The sequence below is a fragment of the Caretta caretta genome, chromosome 6 (assembly GCF_965140235.1).
Source record: "Caretta caretta isolate rCarCar2 chromosome 6, rCarCar1.hap1, whole genome shotgun sequence".
Classification (NCBI taxonomy): domain Eukaryota; kingdom Metazoa; phylum Chordata; order Testudines; family Cheloniidae; genus Caretta; species Caretta caretta.
In genome coordinates this window covers 65422312-65445086 of record NC_134211.1, presented here as the reverse complement: position 1 = coordinate 65445086, position 22775 = coordinate 65422312, and the positions used below count along the sequence as shown (strand labels likewise).

Genomic DNA, 22775 nt, shown 5'->3' with positions numbered 1-22775 from the left:
TGTTTCTCTGCCATGCACAGCCCCCAACACTGGATAGTCAGAGAAGATATTAGGTTCATTGCTCTTTTAAAGAGTCAGTATATTACAATGTATTAACTTAACTGGGGTAAACATACCCTTCCCTTCTACCACAGCACACTGAGTTAGTTTATAGGAAAAATAAAACAAGTTTATTAACAAAAAGACATGGGTTAAGTGATACCAAGTAAAAGGAATAAAGGTAGAAATGGTTACAAACAAACAAAAGTAAAAATATGCTTTCTAATGGCCAAGACCTAACTAAACAAGCCACAGTCTTTATTCAAGGTCGTTTCCTCACCAATCTTCCTTTCCCAGCGACAGCTGGCTAACTCTTAGCTAAGATCCTCAGAGTCCATGGTTTTCCTTGTCTCTTCAGGGGATGCATAATCCAAAAACTTTTAAGGAGTCCTCATATCTCAAAGTCTGCCTTTGTTTCAAGGGTTAAAATGATCCCGGGGGATTAATTTCCTGTCTCCTCCATGGAGCTGGCTCCACCTTGATTAAGATGTCCCCTGGTGTGTTCCAATGTGATGCTTCTTGCTGTAATTTTATAATGTAAATGTTCCCTTCCTGCAAGCTCTGATACAAATGAACAGCCCATTAAATTTGGCCACACCTTGAAGTGTTGGCCTCTTTCCTTTATGTTGACAGGCCTAGTTTGAACACCTTTTAGTAACTGATTTTAAAGCACAATATCAGTGAGTATCCATAATTCCACCCACAGCACTGTCACATACATTTCATCATATTATTGACCAGTGTGGTGTTAGTTTTTAAATGATACCTCACAAGGTATACTTTGTACAAATATCTTTGCAGTGGTGTGTAGGGGGTGAACACAGTGGTGCTTCCCACTATCTCCTGCACCCAGGCCATCTCTAAGATGCCTGACCCTCCCACAATCTGCTCCTGCTCTGTTAGTTCCCTTCCATTACAATAATGACATCATCTGACAATGAGTGCTGCTCTTGTCTAATTTTTTCTCAAAGTCTAGGAATATATGAGACACATATATCACAATAGGTCAGTGCCTGACTCAGGGCAGGGACTTGAATGTGGGTCTTCCAGTCCCAGGTGAGTGTCCTGACCAGTGGGCTATTCTGGGGTGGATCTCTTGTAGGGTTTTTTGTGAACAGTTTCAAAAGGCCCCATTTTAATTCCACATTGGAACAAAACCAAATCTCAAAAATTTTCATGAAACAAAATTCTTGTTTTCTGGCTAATCCTACTGATGACCTTGCAGTCTCCAAAACTCTTCCTGACATGAGACCCGATCCAACACTCACCCAAGTCAGTGGGAATCTTTCCATTGACTTCAGGGGGCATTGGTCAGGCCTGGGGAGTGCAACTCTACCTGCAGAAAGTCCTCTTACAAACCTGGGACATGCTTCCTCAACTGATCGGCTCCCAGCCCGTTCCCAGCTGTTAGCTGCTCAGAAACTGTAGTGATTAAAGTGTTAAGGATATAATGACATTTGGCACAGTAGGCTTTTCCTCACTGCAGTGTTAGCTTGAGGTGCAACTTGACCAGGGCCGCCCAGAGGATTCAGGTGGCCTGGGGTCTTCGGCGGACTTTGCCGAAGACATGGAGCGGAAGGACCCCCGCCGCCCAAGTGCTGCCGAAAACTCTCGTGGGGGCCCCTGAAAACTCTCATGGGGGCCCCTGGGGCATATTGCCCCCGGGTGGCCCTGAACTTGACTGGCACCCCAGCCCAACTCCCATCTCCACACACACATCTAGATTGAGCGAAGTGGTGCTTTAAACTAGAGCTGACTGCCCAGCACGGGGTCTGGGTTACGGTTCAAGTCCTGCTGATGCTGGCACTACTAAGGCAGTGGGCACATGCAGCACTGTCTGCTGCTAATATGAACACACTGCAGCTCAAATGTTATTGTGCAGGGTGACCTCTCTCACTTGAGCTAGGCTAAACTGGGGAGTGAACTCAGTGCAGATAACTCAAGATAACACTGCAGTGAAGAAAAGCCCTTGGACAGCAACTTTCATCTCAGAGCACTTCACTAAGGTGGGGTAGAATGGGATATTCTCTCCATTTTAGGGTTGAGAAAACTGTAGCAGAGAGGTTAAATAATTTAGTCCAGGTTATGCTGTGAGTAAGAGAAGAACAAAAAGGTCTCATTTCCTGACTTCAGATACCGTTTTCTACCTTACCTTGTATTTGGTGTTCTTAAAAAAATATGGATGGAAGACACCACATATAGATTGATATTGTTACCATTGTCTCTCAGTCCTAATCATCGGTGCCCAAAGACCTGACATCCAAGGAAAAAATCTCTCAGAGGAGACCACACAGTGCAAAAGCTTATTTTGTGACCAGATGTCAGGTCTCGTGAATAAAAAGTGAATTATAGCAAGCATTAGAATATCACTATGTCAGCTAATCCCCCACAACGGTTTCTGGTTTTATCACAGACAGAGATGGAAAAGACCTTATTACCTCTAGTCCATCCTCAGGGAGCAGAGGAGGATTATTCTCTACAGGATTATTTCTAGCGCTTTGTTCTTTTTAGAAGTAAAATAGCTGTGATTAATTTTTCCATCCGTGAGAATCTGAGGCTAGAAGTGCTCAAGAGCCATGCTGTGCAAGTTCTCTCTGCTAATCTTGAGCAGACATGGTGTCATCTCCACGTCAAATACTGACTCTAATTCTCTTCCCATCCTTAAAGCAGAAGTGCTGTTGTGGGGACAGCTTAGTTGCAGTATGTGGCACAGAGTACGATCCAGGGGCAGTAGGGATAGCATTTATACTCAGGGTTTATATCATCACCAGCAAAAGCAAAGTAGTTCCAGGCTGATCAATTTGCATTTTATTTAATTATATGACTCCAATATCTGCCTCATTTCAATTTCATTCCTTTCCAGCAGCTGCCAACATTCACATCTGCTCTCAGCACCAGTGCTACAGTAGCAGTTATTGACAGTGATGTGGTTCTGGAGGGGTCAAATGATTAGAATTACCAATATCCCCTTTGTCAAGATCAGAGTGACACTGGTGGGAAGAGGGAAACACTTTGAGAAACTAACCAAAACTGACCTCTCCCTCCATCAGACAACAGACTTGGCTCACAGCTTTTCAAGTCCAGAGAGTTGTACAAGATGCTTAAAATACTGCAAAGTGAATTTCTATAACATTATTAATAACAAAGCGTGACTTTGCTGTTATACCACAGGGCAGGTATTACCAGAGGATCTCAACGCTTTACACAGACTAATATTAACTACTGAGGCCCTGAGAGGTTAACAGCTAAATTTTTTAAAAAGTTGTCACTAATTTTGGGTGTGTCTATTTTTTAAGTGGTCAACCAAAAACCGAGATTGGTCTTGTGGCCTCTAAAAATAGACTGTTATTGCAGTCTCAGAAATTGGACAAGCAAATTTAGTGACCACTTTTGAAAATTTGGGTCTAAATAACTTTGTCCTTACCCCATCATCACACAATGGTGCAGTGCCAGATCTGGGAAGAGAACCCTAGAGCTCTGACACCCAGTCTCCTGTTCTAAGCACTGTCTGCACGTATCAGTTCAGCTTCAGGATCCAGTGTTTTTGATTTAAGCCATTTACAATAGTCAAAGTGAGATATTGTCTAGTTTGTGAGGGAGAGCAAACAAGGTGGCTCTAGAATGAAGGACAGTTGAGCATTCAGTTAAAAACAGGCTGATTGCTTTGTTCCAGCCGTGAAAGAGACAGTGCATTTTGTAGAAGGGAGAGCAACTTATGGCCACATATAAAATAAAATCCAGGTAAGTGCAACTTATAGGTTGGGTCATCACTAGAAGGAAGGAAGGAACGAACGATGGATGGATGATTTCCTGATATGTAGACACGGGCCACACTCCAATCCTTCTCACTCCCGAACTTTGGTATTTCTGATAAAACTAAACCCAGGTTCAAAATGTCACTGGGAATTGGGTTTGCAAACCCCAAATCTGACTGTAGCAATGTTTTTCAAAACCAAATCCACCCCAGTTTGCTCCTTATTGGGATGTAACAAAACTGAAGCCTTTCATCCAAACCATTCTGCAGCACTTGGTTCATATAAAAATAGAAGCCAGAGTCAAATCACTTCTGCTTTTGGATTTGAAAAAACAATGCCCTATCAACAAGCACTTCTAAAAACAAAAGCAAACAAAAAACCCCACACACCCCTCTTGTAAATTACAGATACCTATTACTTGCTTTCTGTATCATAGTCCAAGAGAATAGACCGGTTTAGCAGTATGGCTTGCTAAGATTTACATACCAAAGATTTGGAAAACAGGATTTGTTATACTGGCTCAGACCACTTCATGCAGACCTGTATCCCGCCTCTGGCAGTGTCCAGAAATCCCTTTACTGCACGTAGCTAAATGTGTACCACCGTACACAAGGGAAAAACCCCTTAGTAACTACAGAAGTGATCAGCTTATGCCCCCAAGCTTGAGATTTGATTATCCTTATCTTAACAAGCATATGTACAAATAGCATTGGCCATAAAGCAAATTATTCAACCCTTTAAAAAACCTAGCTGTAGTCACTGGCTGTGAACTTCTGCAGCAGTGGATTCCACCTGCTACCCACCTGCTGTGTATATACCTTGGGCCAGAGCTTTAAAGGTATTTAGGGATCTAAAAATGCAGATAGGCATCTAATGAGATTTTCAGATGTGTCCAGGCACTTCATGCCTATTGAAATCAATGGGGAGTCAGACACCTAACCTACTTAGGCCCTTTTGAAAATCCCACTAGGTGCCTACCTGCATATTTAGGTGCCTAAATATCTTTAACAATCTGGCCCTATTTTCTTTGTACTTATTCTAAATTTTAATGCCAATAATTTTGAATGACCCCTCATATTATTAGACAGCCTAAGAAATGGACGTACTCGGTTCTCATTACATCCTTTGGCAGCAGGTCATTGTGTCCCCGAATCCCTAAAGTCAATGGTTAAATTTATGCCAACCCACACCTCGTCTTCTGGTTTTGGCAGCTATATAAACAAAAATCTCAACATCTCCAATGTCCCCTCCTCTGATCTTTGGTACGTCCAAGTCAGTTAACCCCACCTTGCTCTCTCCCCTTTCTGGAGCGAGAAGGATCCTTTGTTACCAGGGACATGTGGGCAGCTGGAGAAACAACCAAATCAGAGATATTTTCATTGTCTTTGAATTTAAACAATGTAGTATTCATGGAGCCAATGATAACTTAAAACACACACTTCTGTTTAAAAAAAATGTAACTAATGCTCTTAAACAGAACATTTAAAACCATAACAAGAGATCAGGGGAAAAAACTTTGTTTTTTCAGTTTATTTCATGCATTTTGATGGGACTTGGTGTATAGGGCATTTAGACTATCCCCAACATGGTGAGTCTATACAGTTTCCTCTCTTTGTGACAGTCTCTTTCATAGCAACACTTCAATAATACAAATATGGGGGACAGATTTTCAAAGGTATTTAGGGTCTAGTGGAATTTACAAAAGTGCTTAGGCACCCAGCTTCCTTTGACTTCAAGTCTTGTGATTTCATAGTCACACAGGACTGGATTTCAATTCTTCAAGTTATTGGGAGTCAGGCACCTAACCTGCTTAGGTGCTTTTGTGAATCCCACTAGGTGCCTATCTGCATATTGAGGCACCTAAATACCTTTGTAAATCTGACCTTATGCAACTATAAAAAAAATTGGCAGGGGGAAGCCTGGGGCAAGTGTAGGACCGGAAGCTACTTTGAGTAGATTATTTTTTAAAAAATTGACTCAAGTCCAAAGTGTCCCTTTAAGAAAAAATAGAGAAACTGGAAAAAATAAAGCAAAAAATGTCGGATTCTTACATCCAATTAGTAGACTCAGTTCATAGTCCATCGGAACATACACCCCCACCCCAATATTGCCGTCTCACTTCTTCTTTCCTGGAACGGACTGTCTCTTACGGAAGGAAGCCCAGGTTTGGGTTGTTTGTTTCCCCCCAACACCTTTCCAGAAGCCCTCTTGCCAGGCTTGAGTCTAAGTGTAATCTCTGATATAAAGACCATAAGAACAGCCATACTGGGTCAGACCAATCAATGATCCATCTATCCCAGTATCCTGTCTTCCGACAGTGGCCAGTGCCAAATGCTTCAGAGGGAATAAACAGAACAGGGCAATTATTGAGTGATTCATCCCATCATCCCAGCATTTGGCTAGAATGTCACAGGCTAGAGCCACCCAGAACATGTTGTTACATGCCATTGGGGCATGAGAGAACTTACTCCTGCCATACAGTTAACCATTGTCATTGCCCTGCTCGACCTCAGGGCTAACCAAATTCAGGCCTACTATCAGTGGATGCCACTCCCACTTGAACATGCATATTTTGTCTGAGTTAAATCTTAGGGCACATGATACAAATTTTTATTCTTGATTTAATTCCTTTCACATTAATAGGTGACAGCCATGTTTCATTGTTTAATGAAGTGCTTCAAGCTACCACATTTTTTCTTCCAGACTCCATGATATTAATTTTGATTCCTCTGCCATCTGTTTGCCAGAATCAGAGTTGCAATAGCTCTTGCTGCATTGGATGTTGAGTGCCCAGGAGAGAAAGCAGCTAGGAGAGAAAATGACCCACCGTAGAGTGTGCTATTTTCCGGGAGATGTAAATGTAGGGTTTAGCGTGAGAGGGAGGGAAGGGAAAAGAGCAGACACAAAGCTGAAAGTGAAGTATTATAAGCATCCCTCTTCCCCTGACCTTTAGGTGAGAGACCTATTTATAGTTATTCAGAGATATCGACCGCCATGACAACCCAAGGTTAGGAAGGTGCATAAGAAGCTTGTTCTTGAGTGGATGCCAATCTTAGTTAATTAGGCTTCTTTGGGCACTGAAAATTGATGAGGGCAAGGTATCTCTTTTGGTTACTAGCAGTGCCATCTGCACAACATCCCCACCAGCTGCTGTTTTAGAACGGATGATAGATACAGCCTTCTCAAGAGTACAATTGTGTGGAGCAGAATTCTGAATCAGAGATTTGGTCCATGCATTGTTATGTGTGTATAAATAAAGCTGACTGTAGTTATGCAAAATCCTTGGGAAAAAAATCACTGCACATAGGAGACATATTAGCCACATGCGGGACCGTAAACAGACATGAAGGGATGGCTACACATCTACACTCAGGGCAGCTGAAATATTTGGCCTTTGCCCTTGAGTATCAAAACACCAGGGACCTATATTATACCAGGCCCGCGCAATAGTAAAGAGAGCAAGGAACTTTCCCTCTTATCCACTGCTCAGGGGCTGAGCATAATCGTTTTTGCACATGGGGAAATACAGTCTGCGCTGAGTTAGTGCCTTCAGCAGTGCTAGCCTCCCCAGTGGATGTGTAAAAGCAGGGCTCTGCTTGCCTCTCTCAGTAGTCAAGAGAGCTGGCCCCACACAGAGGAAAGCACATTCCAGGCTTTCAAAAAGCGTAGAATGCAAATCATACTGTCCATAAGCTACTGGAGGTACAATGCTTTTTTAGCTTCTGTAGGGCAATATACTTCCACCTCATCCATCCATCTTAGGTACTTCTATGTCCTGCATCATTGTATCTGAGCACCTCACAAGCTTTAATGTATTTATCCTGACTGCACCCCTGTGAAGTAGAAAAGTGCTATTATCCCATTTTATCCTCTATTGAGGGCTGTGGCCAAGAATGCACAAGCTCCCTGATCTACATTCAGAGCTTATTATTTAGCCCACTTTAACTGAAGGGGGCTCAGAAACATGAAAGTTTCAGAAAACTGAATAAGCAGGATGGCAATGCTTGGGGTCATTTGCTGCTGCCAGGGGACATGACCAGCTGCTAAATAGAGGCTGGATAAATGGAGTTACAACATGCAACACCACACACTGATTAAGACAAAAATGTTGAATGACTTAAATGAACTACTTTTTCAAAAGCTAACAACTGCTAGGGAAAATGGTCTTACTTCAGAATTTCAAAGGAAACATTCAGCTCCATATTCTTCCTTAGCTTCATTGCCACAGGAAGGATGGGAGGATTTTAAGTCCCTACTCACTAGAAACAGTCAGATTTGAGGGAGTTTCCACCAGCTCCATCCATGTTGGCTCTGTTCCTACACTCTTACCTGTTTCTTCATTTTTGCTCAGCTCTGCTCTCTCTTCCGTTCTTGCTGCAGGAACAGAGGGAACGCTGATGTCTCTCTTCCCGGTGGTGCTACTGCACCCTCTGGCTTGAAGTAGTAATAACAAACACCAAGTAGCTGGTTTCCATCATCAGCATCCCCACTATAAAACTTGTTCCAACTCCCATCTCTTCCAGGATACTGGGCTAGATGGATCATTTTGTCTTGACCCAGTATGGCTGTTCTTATGTGGTGCTACCCTATGGTGCAATGCATAGGATGAACTGGTGTTCTATTGGCTCACCTTTCTCCCCAATATTTCCATGGAAGTCATAAAAGAGGAACCCTATGAAGGCCAAATTTGGAGAGAAAGTTTGAACTGATCTTTGTTATGATGATGTTGTTTTAATAAAACCAAAGCCCAGGAAAGGAGGCAAGTTGGCACTTACCCTACCATACTGAGTGGATTAGTTTTTAGCATAGGCTTCCTCACTCCCTTCCTGAGTCAGACACACACAGTGAAAGAGTATGTGAAGAGGAGATAATGGATGTGGGATACAGAATGAGGAAGATAAGTCAGTCAGTGGAGGGGGAATGAGTAGACAGAACGTTGGAGGGAGGGAGGAAGAGGGAATAGATGCAGGAGAGCCTGCACTCAAAGTTTTTAAACTAACTTTGGTGTTTGTTCCACATCTGGAAACAATTATAAGAGGATACCTGACTGCAAGGTGATGTCAAAGCTGATCAATTGCACATTTTTGTTGCTGGTGGCCTCAATCAACAAGCAGTACCCTATCAATGAAGAGACAGGCCCAAACAACTGTTTGCATTTATTTTTCCGAACAATTTAAGTAAAGTCTGCAAGTTAGGTTTTCTTGCACTTGTTTCCTGCCAAATTGCCAATGTGGCCCATGGTACGTAAAATTTGTGAACCTCCAGCTCTGCTTGAAAGTGGACATGGGTGGGGGAAACTCACTGAGAAGCAGTAACCTTTGTCCCTCAATTCTAGCGCCAGTAAAAATGGACTTTACAATGGAAAGATGGCAGCCAGTTCTCTTAGCAAGATTCCATAGGTCTTACCCAGTCAGGTCCTGGCATACACTACTGCTGCCCAAAGAGCTCCCTTGTGGTAACTATTTCTCTGTTGGAATAAAATAGATTTCCCTTTTCACTATCCACCTTTTGGGGATGCCATGGATCTAGCCATTAAAAATGTGGTGGAGAAGTAACCCTCTTGTCAGGACAAATTTTACTTAAAGTGCTACCCGACTCACCAGTGGATGCTTGTGCCAGCAGAGGACCTTTCTACCAGCTTGATGAAGCTGTTGCATGAGAATCAAAATTAAAGATAAAAAAATTGTTGTTCATTAGAGAAACAGAAATATTCTAATGGGGAGGGTGGGGAGTGAAGATTTTGCACTAGTAGGAATAGAAAGCATAATGGTGAAGTGCATGTGTATACAAAAAGGGATGGTAAACAAGGGGAAAGCAAAAGAAGAGACTCCTTGGAGAATGAAACTCTTGTCTCCTTAAGTCCTGATGCACTGGTGCAGTGAGGAAGGGCCAGGAAAGGAGGCTTTGTCTTTAGGAAGTTTCAAACAATAGAAAAAACCAACAAAATCAATAGAAAATGGTTTTAGAAGAGCCTTTAAAATGAGTTTTATTGTCAGAATTTTACAAGTTGCCTTTAGAGGCTTCATACAAGAACTCTGTTGCAAAACTCTAATAAATAGTCTGCCCCAAGTCCCAATTTTTTTTTTAAAATAAAATAAAAACCAAACCAGACGTAAAAATAGAAGAGAATAAGCAAGACTTCAGGATGCTCAGGGATGTTAGCAATATTTCTGATTTACAAATAATATCAGGCATTATACAAATCTCCTTCATACAAGTCATTTTTTAAAAAATAACAGGACATTCTCAACCTTTACAAAAGCACTCCAGAAATAGTTCCAAATAGATTCATTTCCATGACAAAACATCATCAGAGAAGAATTCCATGGGGATTATCACCACAAATTAAGCTTTAGGTCAAAGTGTAGCAAGTTCCTGTGTAGTAGGATCAAAGAGCAAGAAAAAGTGCATCAGAGAGAGCTTGGAAGATTCCCACTGATGATTTCTTTTGAGAGAGTGGGTGACTGTGGAAGAAGGGGAGGCTATTCCTGAAATGGACAAATAATACAATGTTACTTGTATAAGGCAATGTGTGTTTCAATGTGAGGGTGTTAGTGGATGCACACAGAGAAGGGCAAAGATGATACTTCACTGCATATGGCTTGCATCAATATCTGTGCAGGTTGTAGTATGAGTTATATTGTGACACCAAAAAAGTATTTCTAGAGAGGTGACATTTTATGGCAAGTTTATAGCTCCTTCAAAGAAAAACAAGTTAATCCTCCTGATGCCAGGCAAGCAGAGAAATCTTATGCTAGCCAGTTGCCCTGGGAAATCCAGACATCAGAGAGGCAAAAGTTAAAATACTGCTTCCTTCTTTGTCCCACTACTTAAGGAAGGGGACAAAGTCTCTAACTACAGCTTTATATTTCTCCATTTGCATTATCCATAACAAGGTTATTAAAGGTTTACTAATGCCAAAGACTTGCTATATAGTTGAGATTAATAAACATTTCTTCTGCCTTTTTTATTTGAAAAGTTCTATGACCAAGCTGGGTGGGGAGGGAAGGGCAAGTGCAATGACATGGCATATATGGTGTATTAGAAAATGCATACAGTTTGAAAAAAAAATCAAACACTTTACAGCTTCAGCCAAGGACCTACTATACATAGGTAGGTAATAGATCCCCAGGTAGGGGAGGGACAGAGACAATGCTTACGCAGAAGTACAGCAGTTATTCTCTCAGTCAGCCTGATGCAGTGTGCCATTTAGCATGCCAAGTTGCACTATTCCTAAAGTACCTGGCAACCATTGTTTCCATAGGAAACAAAGGCAACTAGAAGTGCTAATGCAAGGACATGTGTGATAATCTGACTCATCCATGGCTCAAGTGTCTAATCTCTCTTCCAATATTCTGATGCGGATTGTACTGTACCATACACTATGGGCATATGTTCTGTATAACATATGTGAAGATAGCACTAGTGATCAAGCACAAATCATTCAGGAGACACCTAAAACATTTTTTTTACACCCCCTTGTCTGTGGCATACTTCAGAAAACAATGTAAGGAAAGCAGCAAAATAAACGTTTCTTTCTAGTTTCCTAGGAGTCATAATATTTATCAAAGCAGCAAGGAAAAGCAGATTACCTGAAACAGAGAGAAAGGAGTTAATAGAAATAAATAGAGGCAAATAGACCGAACAATTCTGGTCCAGCCTCCAAATAATTTTGTACATAACAGGTAAAGAGATAATGTGCAAAAAATAAAGACATTCACATTTTAGTAGTTCAACTTTTATTTTACCTTTTTTAAATTATTTTTTTGTTTTTGTTTTTCTACAAAAGGCAGACAATGATTGTTGATCTGCGATTGTTCTGAGTGCGTGCAGAGGCGCAAAAAGGGGTCATCAGAGTACACAGGACGGGGAAGTGCTCTGACTATACTTTCACATATCATGATTAAGGTGGCATTAAAGCGAAGTCCCACTAACAATTATTTATAACTGATGTTTTCCTTCCCCATTTACTGTTCTCAGTTCATATCGATCGTGTTGAAAACCCATTCAGTGAATTTCTTCAGTTTCTCAGATGCACTCTGGGACTCCTCCTGTAACCGTAAGTTGTCTTCTCGCAAATGTTGCACTTCTGCCTGAAGATTGGCTTTGTCTTCTTTTTCCTAAGGGATGAGAAAGAATATGAGAGCTCAATGGTGATGCCCGGTCACATTTCCTGCTCTTGTCAACAAGGAGGACTCCATCCTACAGAGGTATTATATAGTTTTGTTTCCCCACTTTACAAGAGCTTTAAGTGCGTAGACACTCGTGTTCCTGGCTTTAGGGTATTCTATATCCATGGGCTGTGTCGTGACATTCTTTCCCCCTTATGCTCTTTCGGCACAGATTGTTGGGATTTCTCAAGACTAAATTCTAATGTAAATGCTAGCTCTGCAAGTGATCACCTGAAAATGGTCACAATCTATTCCATGCTAATACAGACGTCCTATGGTGTGACTGCTGAGGAGAACTAAGTAAGAGATGGCAAACACCTCCATGAATACTGTACTGCGTAAGAGACCTTTGACCTGAACACAGCAAGATCCTTTCTGCAGAGAAGCATGTATTTCATCATTAGAAAGTAGATGTGCTAACTTTACCTCTTACTTCCTAACACCACTGTGTTTAAAAAATAAAATACCTGGACTATGATCTGAGGAAAGAAGTAAAGAAATGTAATTTTCTCAACAAAGGATGAGACTGTTACAAATTTGGGGGTGGTGGAAAAGGTTTATAACATGACTAGTACTGCCTAGCAACAACATATTTACACCCTACAGGTTTCCTGTAGAATAAATGTTTACCCGCTTTAAATCCTCTTGGAGCATCTTCAGCAAACTTTCCAGTTGGTCCACTTTGGAAGCGAGAGTAGGAGGAGACTCTTTACTGTTGGAAGCAGGAGATAAAGACAATATTGGCAGGATTTTCTGTAATCCTTCTTCGCTTCTAACTCTAGGCTGGAAAACTGCTCAAAATACATGTGTGATACAGTACATTCTGAATATAGATTTTTACTTAAAAATGTTCACCACAGGCCTCGACTACTAACAGAAATGGTATGCACATGCTTAGGCAGCACAATCACTCAACGAAATGGCTATTAGCAGTCACTGAAGACTCATCATTTGCTTTCTCTCTCTAACCATTAGTTACAGGATAATTACATATACCTTGGAATGAGACTGCCTTGGACACTGTTTTAAACATCTCAGATGAAAGAGAACCTTCAGAAATATGCTATTTTCACAAAGACAGAAATATACTCAGCATTTTTGTGTTTTCTCTCTCCTCTGTTTTTCTTTTGTAAAAAGTCATAAGAGATCTAAGTTTGTTGCAAATCAAAGCATCTCCATCCAGTCTTCCCTGGGTTTAGTTTAAAAAACTTACCTGTCCAATATATTTACTCACCCTGTGTAAGGCTTCATCTGTGCAGTAAGCTGGTCCTCAGTCTGATCACTATTGGAAGCAGCACTCACAGGTCTGTTGTTTTCATCACTAGCAGCAAAAAATGAGGCTCGCTGAACTGAAGAGAGAAAGAGAGAGAGAGACAAACACAATTGTAAATATAATGATAATTTGCTTCTACATACTGGAGAATCTGCATTTGAGGATCTCAAAGCAACACAAACATTAAATATCACAACACAACACATGACTTATGTAATCAAAGTAGCAAGTTAAGATAGGTGAATGGAGGCATAGAAAAATTCAATACAACACTTGCTAAAAGTGACAAAGCAAGCTAGTGGCAGAAAGAAATAAAATCAAAGAAACCCATCTCACTGATCTACAACCTTCACCATGCAGCCCCTTTATATTGAAATGGAACCGACATTTTGAAAGGTACAAAGCCACTCGTGTAAAAGAATATAAGGTACTCCTTTCACTAAGAATTGCAGCACACACAGTGATTTGAACCTCCTGTGGCAAAAAAAGTTTTAGAGCCATCTTATGGCTTCACATAGTACTATTCGAGTAGCTTGGCAAATCATCATTTTTCCTAGAAAGAAGGTATTTTCCACATCTTTATGGTTGTGAGAATTACATGGAGAAAGTGAAGAGACCCTGATCATTTTTTATTTGTTATATTTGTTTATTGTTAATCCTTTATAACATGTTTTGAGATAAAAAAAATTGAAAAGAAATCTCCCCTCCTCCACCATTTGGTTTTTCCTTATAACTGTTTATTTATGAAGTTTTATCAAATTTACAAATCATTACCATACCATTTTTGTTTAGGGAAACACCATGAATGATACATCTCCTTTAGGCTTCCTAGCAAAAATGGTCAGACTCAAAGAAATGAAGAAGTAACGTCTCATTTGCTAGCTACTAATGGCCTCTCACTGGAAAGAGAAAAATAGTCTTCTTCTATTTGGCAAAGGTTTTATTCTGTGTTTTGAATAAGGCTAAAATTAACATGGCTGTTTTCTTTGACAGAATTTTGCCATGTCCATTTAAAAAAAAAAATGAAAAACGCAGGAGAACTGGATGGCTTAAGAATTTAGTAACAGCGCATGAAGGTTTTCAGTTCAGCTGTTAGTGACTAGAAACCAGCTGGGATGAGTTGGAGAGCCCTGCCTAGTTTCCAGTCAACAGGTGTCCAAAATCAGAAAAAGCACCAATTATTTATTCTAATTGGTACTTGCAAATCCCACACTGGCATTCAGCACACAGGCCACCGCATTGAGTTGACATAGAAACTGGATAATTTGTCTCTCCAGGTCAGGTTTGAAGCCCATTGGAGGAGTAGTGGGAGGAAGCTGACAATACACTGCCCATGCTTTACCTGTTCCATGAGTAGACAGAGGATTGTCAATCAGATACCTTTCACCAGAATTAATGCATACAAACTTTTAATGAAAAATAAAAGAGTGGATTCAGTGCCTAGAAAAGCGAGGAACACTAAAGTCAACTAAACTGTGAACAAGCCTAGGAGAAGAGATGGCCCATCATAGTAAATTGCACTACAATGGTGGCCTTGTTCTAATCCTTATTTGTGCATTTCACAAACCCTTTGAACAATTTCATTTCCCTCTGTGAATTAAGAAAGGATTAGAACTCCGTTCTCCAGAGGTGAATGGCAAGTACAGTAATCCATGCATCACAGAGTTCTCAGGTTAATGTCACAGCATGTTCTTACATCACTGACTGATATCAGCACTAACTAGGGAATACTGTGTGTTAGTTACTCATACTGCTGCTATTGTAGAACTAGCAGGGATACAGAAGAAAGTAGGTTACTTAACAGTAACTGCAGTTCTCAGAGTGCATTGCCTGCAGGTATCCACATTCTTGGTGTCCACGCAGCAGAACATCCAAAAAAGCAGGGATCAGTGGAAGCAACTTCATGAGGTAGAACAGCATTTATGTAGAGATTTCAAAAAGTGACTTTTGATTAGAGTATCCATACAACTTTTCCCATCAGATTCTAACAATTTTAAAGTAGTTTACACTTTGAGCTAAAAATCTTTAGTGTTTCTTTAAACTCCAGTGCATCTTGGCAACACGCATTCCTCTTCAGTTTACTAGTTGTGAAGGAGATGAAAAGCACCACAGGATAAAGTGATATCCATGTGCAAGTCCATGTATTTGGAGGTATGCTAAGGGGAGAATACCAATGGAAAGGCATGTGCCAGCAAGGCAGACTTTCCAAATTACTTTGGCAATGCACTTCAACTATAATACAGAAACTTCTTTCTAGTGCAATCTGCAGTCATTAAAGTGACTGCACTCTTTTCCACCACTGCTTGGCTTCACTCTGCACTTTCATGCCAGATGGCTGTCCATGCCTGCTGTGGTCTTTGTGACTGGTCTGTATTAATGAAAAGTATTCAGTTACACAGAAATGCAGTGAAATAATTTTGTTTCAGCTATAGTACTGAAACCTGCAGCGTGATTCAAATGTAAAGAAATGGCATCTGAATATTATACGCAAACATATATTAGGCTGTTGCAATTTGGATTGCATTTTCAAAAGAACTTGGACTTCAGAGTAGAAGAGAAGCTAAGAAATGGAAAAAATATCAGAATTAAAAAACCATCCTTAGTGAGGTATATAGTAGCATATAAGCTTTCCAAGTCAAGTATTTTGAATACTTACCCTCAAAGGCTTTGGCAGCATCTACCAAGTTTGACCAGTCCAGGTCGGAGGCAGAATCAGGCAAGGGCATAAGACCCGGGTCTGGCATGGGCTGCTTTCTCTGATCCTGGATGTCTGTGAGGGAGCTGTCTGAGGCAGAGAACTCTCCTGGAGCAATGCAGAACAAAAATTAAATAATCAAAAATTCAGCCATTTCCCTCACAGAAAGTTTCTTCATTTCCAGATAATAAAGAACTGAATCCCTATTCCTTGCTTTTCTGGGATGTAGTTTTTCAAAGCTGCACAGACGCCATTAAGAGCAGCAGTGAGACTGATCAGCCACGTCATTCTGCAAGTTAGCTCTTTGGAGACTGTGTTAACCTCTCACCCTCAGATTCAGTTCTTTCCAACATGCCCAAGATCTGCAGACCAGCACTTGGAAATCCAGGCTCTTATCTGACATTGTACACTGCAGATTCTTGTACCCCAACAGCTCATGTCTCCTCATGGGCCTGATAAGTGTTAGAAGATTCAGCAGTCTGCAGGCTTTAGGACAGCATCCCTGAACACTTTCTCTCATGGAATTAAAGGAAAATGAAATCTGAAATATTTGTAACCACTGACAAAATTATTTGTTTCAAAGGTGTTAACTGGATTGTCAGATAAATCAGAATATTTCTAGCTCATGTTTTCCCCTCCACATAATATGAAGAGCTGCCTTGAGGATGCAGTTGTTATTAATATGTTTAAAATTAACAAAATTATGAGTGAATGGAAGGTAACAAATATTGGATAGCATTAAATATCCAGTTCTATTTAAACTCTCTCTCACCAAGGGCATGTAAATAAGGAAGACAATGTATGGGTCACTCAAATGTTTGGGTCCTTTTATTCTGGAGGCCCACATTTTACAGAAAACTGAAAATTCCATTTTGTGACGATCGAATAAAACCACTGCTTTACAATAAGAGTCTTGACATTTCCATTTCAGTGCAAAGTAGAGAATGACAGAGCAGCCAAGCTTCTTTTGGAAAATACAGAGGTCTAAATGAAAGGAGACCCTGAATAGCCTGCTCTCTTTTACACCCACAGGGCATACAGGCACTCTTTCCACAAGTCAGTTACAAATGTAATTCAGTCTAAAAATATATTTTAGTACCTATGGAGAGAAGAATAAAGGGAGCTTCATCCCTCCCACCTCACGATGAGAATTATGTTAAACAGCAGCAACTATTTACAAAAATGTCAACTTCAATACTGATTGAAGAGTTGACTTCAATAGTTTTGATGTCTAGGAATGAGAGGCAGCTGAAAATTATGTAGATATTTTTTCCAGCATAGTCACCAGTTGAAGAAAATGTATTCTATGACTCTGATGACAATCAATGGACAAACAGTATTCCCTGTGATGCAGGGGGCAGTTTCTTTTCCCAGTTATATGGTTGGGGTGAGGTACGTTAAATAATACTGTGGTTTAATTCCTGGCACCTTATTTTAACAGCAACAGTTATGGTAAAACTAGTACTCCTAGTGACAGATAAACATAGATTCGGAAAGAGCAGGGTGATATACTAGGAGCCAGAATTTCCTGCATCTACAACCAGTCCATTATTTGTACTCTGGTTATCTGTTTTTTGGAGTAGAGAGTTTGGGTTTTTTAGGCTAACCCGAGTCCCTTGGTGCACTGAAGGCTCCTTTGGCATTTGCCTGCTTGATCCAGTCTGTCATCTTTTTTTAAAATTCTGATCATCACATTATTTGAATTTCAGACCTGCTTCTGCATGCCTGTCAGGTCACTACATCAGTGTGGGCAGTGCTGCAGCTCAAAATTCAAGCTGGAGAAGATCAGAGACAACATTCTAATACTGAGAATTGGGGAAGGAGATTCAGTGCTTCAGCTAGGATAAAAGAGGACTTCCCCAAAGAGCGAGGAGGATAGGCAGCTACTTCTCCCCTCCAACTCAGGAGTACGCAAGCTTCCATTGTTTCCCCTGGTACTGTGTAGGGGGATAGGTAGGGCTGCAGAAGCATTCTCCCCTCCTTTCTTTATCATACAATTCATATTTGATCAACTCACTAAATTTGGCAAAGAATGTCCTGCAGAATAAAAAACTGGAGCTTCCATTCTTGGGAAACTGTAGTCCTCTTATGGGTCTCCTCAGCTGCTCTGATATATACTAAACACTCCTAGGCTCCAGAGTGAAATAGACTAAAATCCCCACCTTTGAAGAGTTGGCAAGTGTTTTAGGTCCAGAGAAATGGCACATACTATAACCAACTATGCTAAAAGTTAAAAGCAAAATGCAAATCAAAGAACTACCAACTCCTGTAGTTTTGTTTTAAGTGCTTAAATATCTCTGGATTGAGTTGAACCTACTGGTATTATAACACTCATTCTTTTACCTAACATCACAGTATGGATGAACAGAAACAGGTGTACTTCTCCAAAAGACATTATGGAGCATTTTTACACTGAGAGACCTATTGAACTATTTCTCCCAGTGAAGGTTAAATATTCAGAAAACATACAATTACACATTTAAGTAAGCAGTGCAGTAGGAATCTGTGTAAAATCCCACCCACCCTCACCCCTGTCAGCAGCAATGGATTCAGCACAATGTAATCCACATTATACTGCATAAAATTACTGATGCTCTTCACTGCAGTAACAAGGGCATTTGCAGTATCATCTACACATTTTTTTAAAACTAAGTAAGGTAACTTTTTCCAGTTACCTGTTTAATGCTTGATCAAATTGCTTAAGTAAATCCAAATTCTGCAGTGTGTAGTGCAAGGATTTGAATTCAGGATCACTTGGTGCATTAAAAATTTATTAAGTGCTTTAATACCTCCAAATGTCCACTGGCATTCATCCACCTCAGTGGTCTTCATTGTCAGTGGTACTTTGAGCCTACTACACGTTAAAACGGGAGACACCAGAAGTAGGCAATAGTTACTTGTATAACACACAGGACGGGATCTTTGGACCAACGAGTCTTGATTCCTGCTTTTGGCAGTGGTGAAAACATGATGCTAAAGAAAAAGGCAAACTTCCCCACTCCTTCCCCAAAAACTATTTACCTGGCCGATTATGCAGTGCTGTACCCATTTGGGGGTGGGGGGAGGAGGATCCAGCTTACATTCTGAGACATGGGATTTGACTCCCCTTACTTTAGCAAAATCAAGATGCAATTAACAAATAGCCAGACAACTGTTTTTTGTTAAAGTAATTGTAATGGCATCTCTCCTTAACTGTAATTAGGCTGGACATATACTTACCATGTAATGACTTCATTCCTAAAGTGTATGATGGCCTTCGTAAGGGTAGTGACTTGGGGAGAGAAGGATATGTGCTACTGAACAGGACATCATTTGGCAGGGCTTGGTCCAAAAGCGAGGCCCGCGAGGTGAAGAAGTGTTCCCTCTGACCACTGTAAATACTCTCATCTGACAAAGTCCTCTGCAAGGCACGCTTTGTGGTAGGAGTGCTAGGGAACGGAGACTGAGAAGAGGGAAAGGTGTGACTATACATTCTTAAGAGGCCATCAGTACACAGTAACATTTCAAACATACACTACATTTGTTTATTAAAGCAATCTATATTTGTAAAAATAAGCAGGCTTTAACATACCCAATCTTCGTCAAACTGGAGGGGACAAAGTACTACATGAGCAGCTCCGTCTAGATGAACATTAAGTCTAGATGTCCGATTAGATCTTTGCCATCTCTAATTTCTATTTCTATCATTCAACAGACATCTTGTAGGATATCTAACCTCAAAAAACTCATGTATTCTGTAAATTAGCTCCAGACCATGTGTACTAGGGAAAATGTTTACAGAAGCAAGTTAAGTGATATCTAAAACAAAGAGTTCTACCTCTTGTGCTATCTTCCACACTCTCTGGCTAAGATGTCAATTGGCTACAAGCTCCATGTAACAGAACAATGAGGAAAGTCTGACAAACTAAAATCCTTCGGAGAGCTCTGAGAAAAAATTAACAAAACAAAAACAGTTCCACTAATCGAAATTCCTAGAGCAGACATGATTAAGTTGATTAATTTTGGAGAGCTGCTCTCTTGCACAGAGAAATACTTATCTGTTCACATAAATAAAAAGTTATTTAACCAGACAGTATTCTATTTCTGTGATTAAAACCCACACTGAAGGGTGGGACAGAAGCGGGGAGGAGGAGAAAGGTTATTGCTTCTGTACATTGGAGGACAATCTGCCAAAATGAAATATGGTTTTACCAAAAAGATCAGAAGCCCCTGCTAAAAGCTGCGGCAAGTTTTGTAGTTATGGATAAAGAACCAGAAATGTAGCTAAAACGTTTTTAAAACTTGCTGATAGCACCTGAAAAAACAGAAAAGAGACATTTTACATGCTAATTGTGTATTCTGCTAGTTCTCCTCCATGGGCTCATCCACACTAGGACAGAGACACATGTTGCTCATTTGTCGAGCAATATGAATATTGCAGGGTGTGGACAAAGCAGGTCTCTAAGGTTACCACAGCAGAAATGACATGGTAATGGGATTTTTGAAAACATACCGATATAAAAATTATGTGCCCATTGAGATGTGGAATTATACCTCTTTATGGGGCTCAGTGGACACAGAAATAAGACTGGCTAATTTCATTGCTATGGTGTAAGGAGGTCTGAAATGACCATCACGACGTGAGTTTTCCATTTAAGGTTGAGCACCAGAAAAATAACAACTCTTGGTACCAAGGGAACAACAACAAGGGTTTTATATACGGTTAGGTAGAAAACCCAGGGTGGATAAAAATCAATGATTTAAAAAAAGAAAATCGGATTTTTTTGATAAAATGATTTTTGAGGAAAAAACTATCTAAAGATAGTTTTAATTAAAATACATTATAGCTCAAAGACATCTCATCATGGAATACGGATTATAAATTCTAATTCTATAGTAGGAGAGAATATATTCATGTAATGTTTAAGAAAAGTTTTGTTAATGAGTTCCAATAGTTCATGGATTTAGGGACCCAATTTTATGGGTTTTCAGGGGCTTTTGCACAGATTATTTAGGTTAATCTTTCTAGCTACCCAATGGGACTCAGTGCTCAGGCTAGAAGATACCATCAGAGATGCTTAGTTTTGCAGTTCTCAAACTGTGGATTTGTGTCGCCAGAGATAACATGCTTGTTAACAGCAAAAATGTTTTTAAATAAATAAATAAATATATAGGGGTGAGAAATAGTTAAACAATTTGAAATGTCTGTCTGGTGATGTTCTCCTCCTCATACAGCATGGCAAGAAAATCCTCCAAATATTAATGATTAACCTGTTGAATTGAAGACAGTTCACCTCCCAATGACTTCACAATATCTGCTACAATTACAGTTGGTAAATGAAATAACCAATCATTCATTTTCTGATATACTGTAAAACTAATCTGAAAAGTTTTCAAAATAAATCACTTTAAAAACGTACAGTGTGTACCTTCTAAAAATGAAGCCGACATCTATCCGAGTTGTGAAGAATATGTATTAAGGTTATAACAACCAACAAGAATGCACTTTTATGTAGAAATCCATGATTAAATCGAGTCTTCCTGACTAGTGATTTAAATTGTGATTTAAATCAATTTGATTTAACTCAGATCCACTCTGAGAAAACCACTCTGTTTTCTCCTTTTGGGACCAAAAGCCCAGCTGGCAGTTTCTTGTCATGACCCAGCCAAGCCCCACAATACTTGTCCCTAGCAGGAGAGGGGAAAAAAAGAAGCCATTGTCAACATCAGGCACTGCTCAACCGAGGAACATCTGCAGTGCTCCTTGTGTTAAACATCCCAGAGTAGAAACACTTGCAGCCTCGAATATTAGAAACTGGAAACATAATTAGCGCTGGAACTTTAGATTGTTAGGCTACTAATATTTGAATACCAGGTGGATTTAGGAAGGAGAGACAATGTGAGCAGAGAAGTGAAAAGGGAGTTAGAGCAGTGGTTCCCAAACTTGTTCCGCCGCTGGTGCAGGGAAAGCCCCTGCTGGGCCGCGTCCGCAGGTTCGACTGATTGCAGGCCAATGGGAGCTGCTGGAAGTGGCACGGGCTGAGGGATGTACTGGTCGCCGCTTCCAGCGGCTCCCATTGGTGTGGAGCAGCGAACTGTGGCCACTGGGAGCCGCGATCGGCCGAACTGGCGGAGGCAGCAGGTAAACAAACTGGCTCAGCCTGCCAGGGGCTTTCCCTGCACAAGTGGTGGAACAAGTTTGGGAACCACTGAGTTAGAGGAAGATGGCATGGAGGTGACGGGTGTGAAGAGAGAAGAGAAGGCGAGATGGGCAGGAGAACTGAAGATGACAGGGAGAAGGGAAGGGATGAGAAGGCAGAAAGATTAGGAGACAAAAAAACTGCCTATCCTACCAGGAAACAGGACCTCTCAATTACCAAATACAAGAAGTGCTGCAAAAAAAAAAAAAAAAAAAAAACACACAAAATAAAAAGATTCAGGTAGCTAAGGAGGGCCACATTTCTTCACCTAACATGAAGTACAAATTGTGCACTGGGTAGAAATTATAATTATGTTTAAATTTTAACATTTATTTTCATTACTGGTAGATAATAGCATTGATAAAATTGAGCAGGTCACTAGGCTGAGCTGACACACTGATCCTAGTCACCAAGAAAATGAAGGATACTGGAAAGATTGAACTCGTTGTGCATAGTCAATAAAGAAAGAAGCTCACAAAAGATACACGCTATTCATGGTCTCTGGGACAATTAACAGTTTAAATGGAATTTCTTGAAAAGACAATAGGCGCCCGTTTACAGGTCAGGAAGAGGGTGTTTCCCCTTATGCCTCCTTCCTCTTATAAACTACTATACTGTTAAAAAAAAAAAAAAATCTTCCCCATGGCAAACTTTTTTCTCTCC

At 40.5% G+C, this 22775-nt stretch overlaps 1 protein-coding gene and 1 long non-coding RNA gene across 6 annotated transcripts in view; one reads left to right on the top strand and one right to left on the bottom strand.

The window, feature by feature from the left end:
- LOC125637797 (uncharacterized) overlaps positions 1–12597 on the top strand; it is a 29703-nt gene extending 17106 nt beyond the window's left edge. The window contains exons 2-3 of the long non-coding RNA XR_007357081.2: positions 11920–12004; positions 12138–12597. This is a non-coding gene — a long non-coding RNA (uncharacterized LOC125637797). The remainder of the gene's footprint in view (positions 1–11919; positions 12005–12137) is intronic.
- SIPA1L1 (signal induced proliferation associated 1 like 1) overlaps positions 9752–22775 on the bottom strand; it is a 389217-nt gene continuing 376193 nt past the window's right edge. For all 5 annotated transcript variants that reach the window (XM_048852811.2, XM_048852810.2, XM_048852815.2 and 2 more), the window contains 5 exons: positions 19153–19375; positions 15895–16041; positions 13200–13314; positions 12596–12677; positions 9752–11914 (listed from right to left, as the gene is read on the bottom strand). In XM_048852811.2, coding sequence (XP_048708768.1) covers positions 11771–11914; positions 12596–12677; positions 13200–13314; positions 15895–16041; positions 19153–19375 — 711 coding nt within the window. In that variant the 3' untranslated portion in view covers positions 9752–11770. The remainder of the gene's footprint in view (positions 11915–12595; positions 12678–13199; positions 13315–15894; positions 16042–19152; positions 19376–22775) is intronic.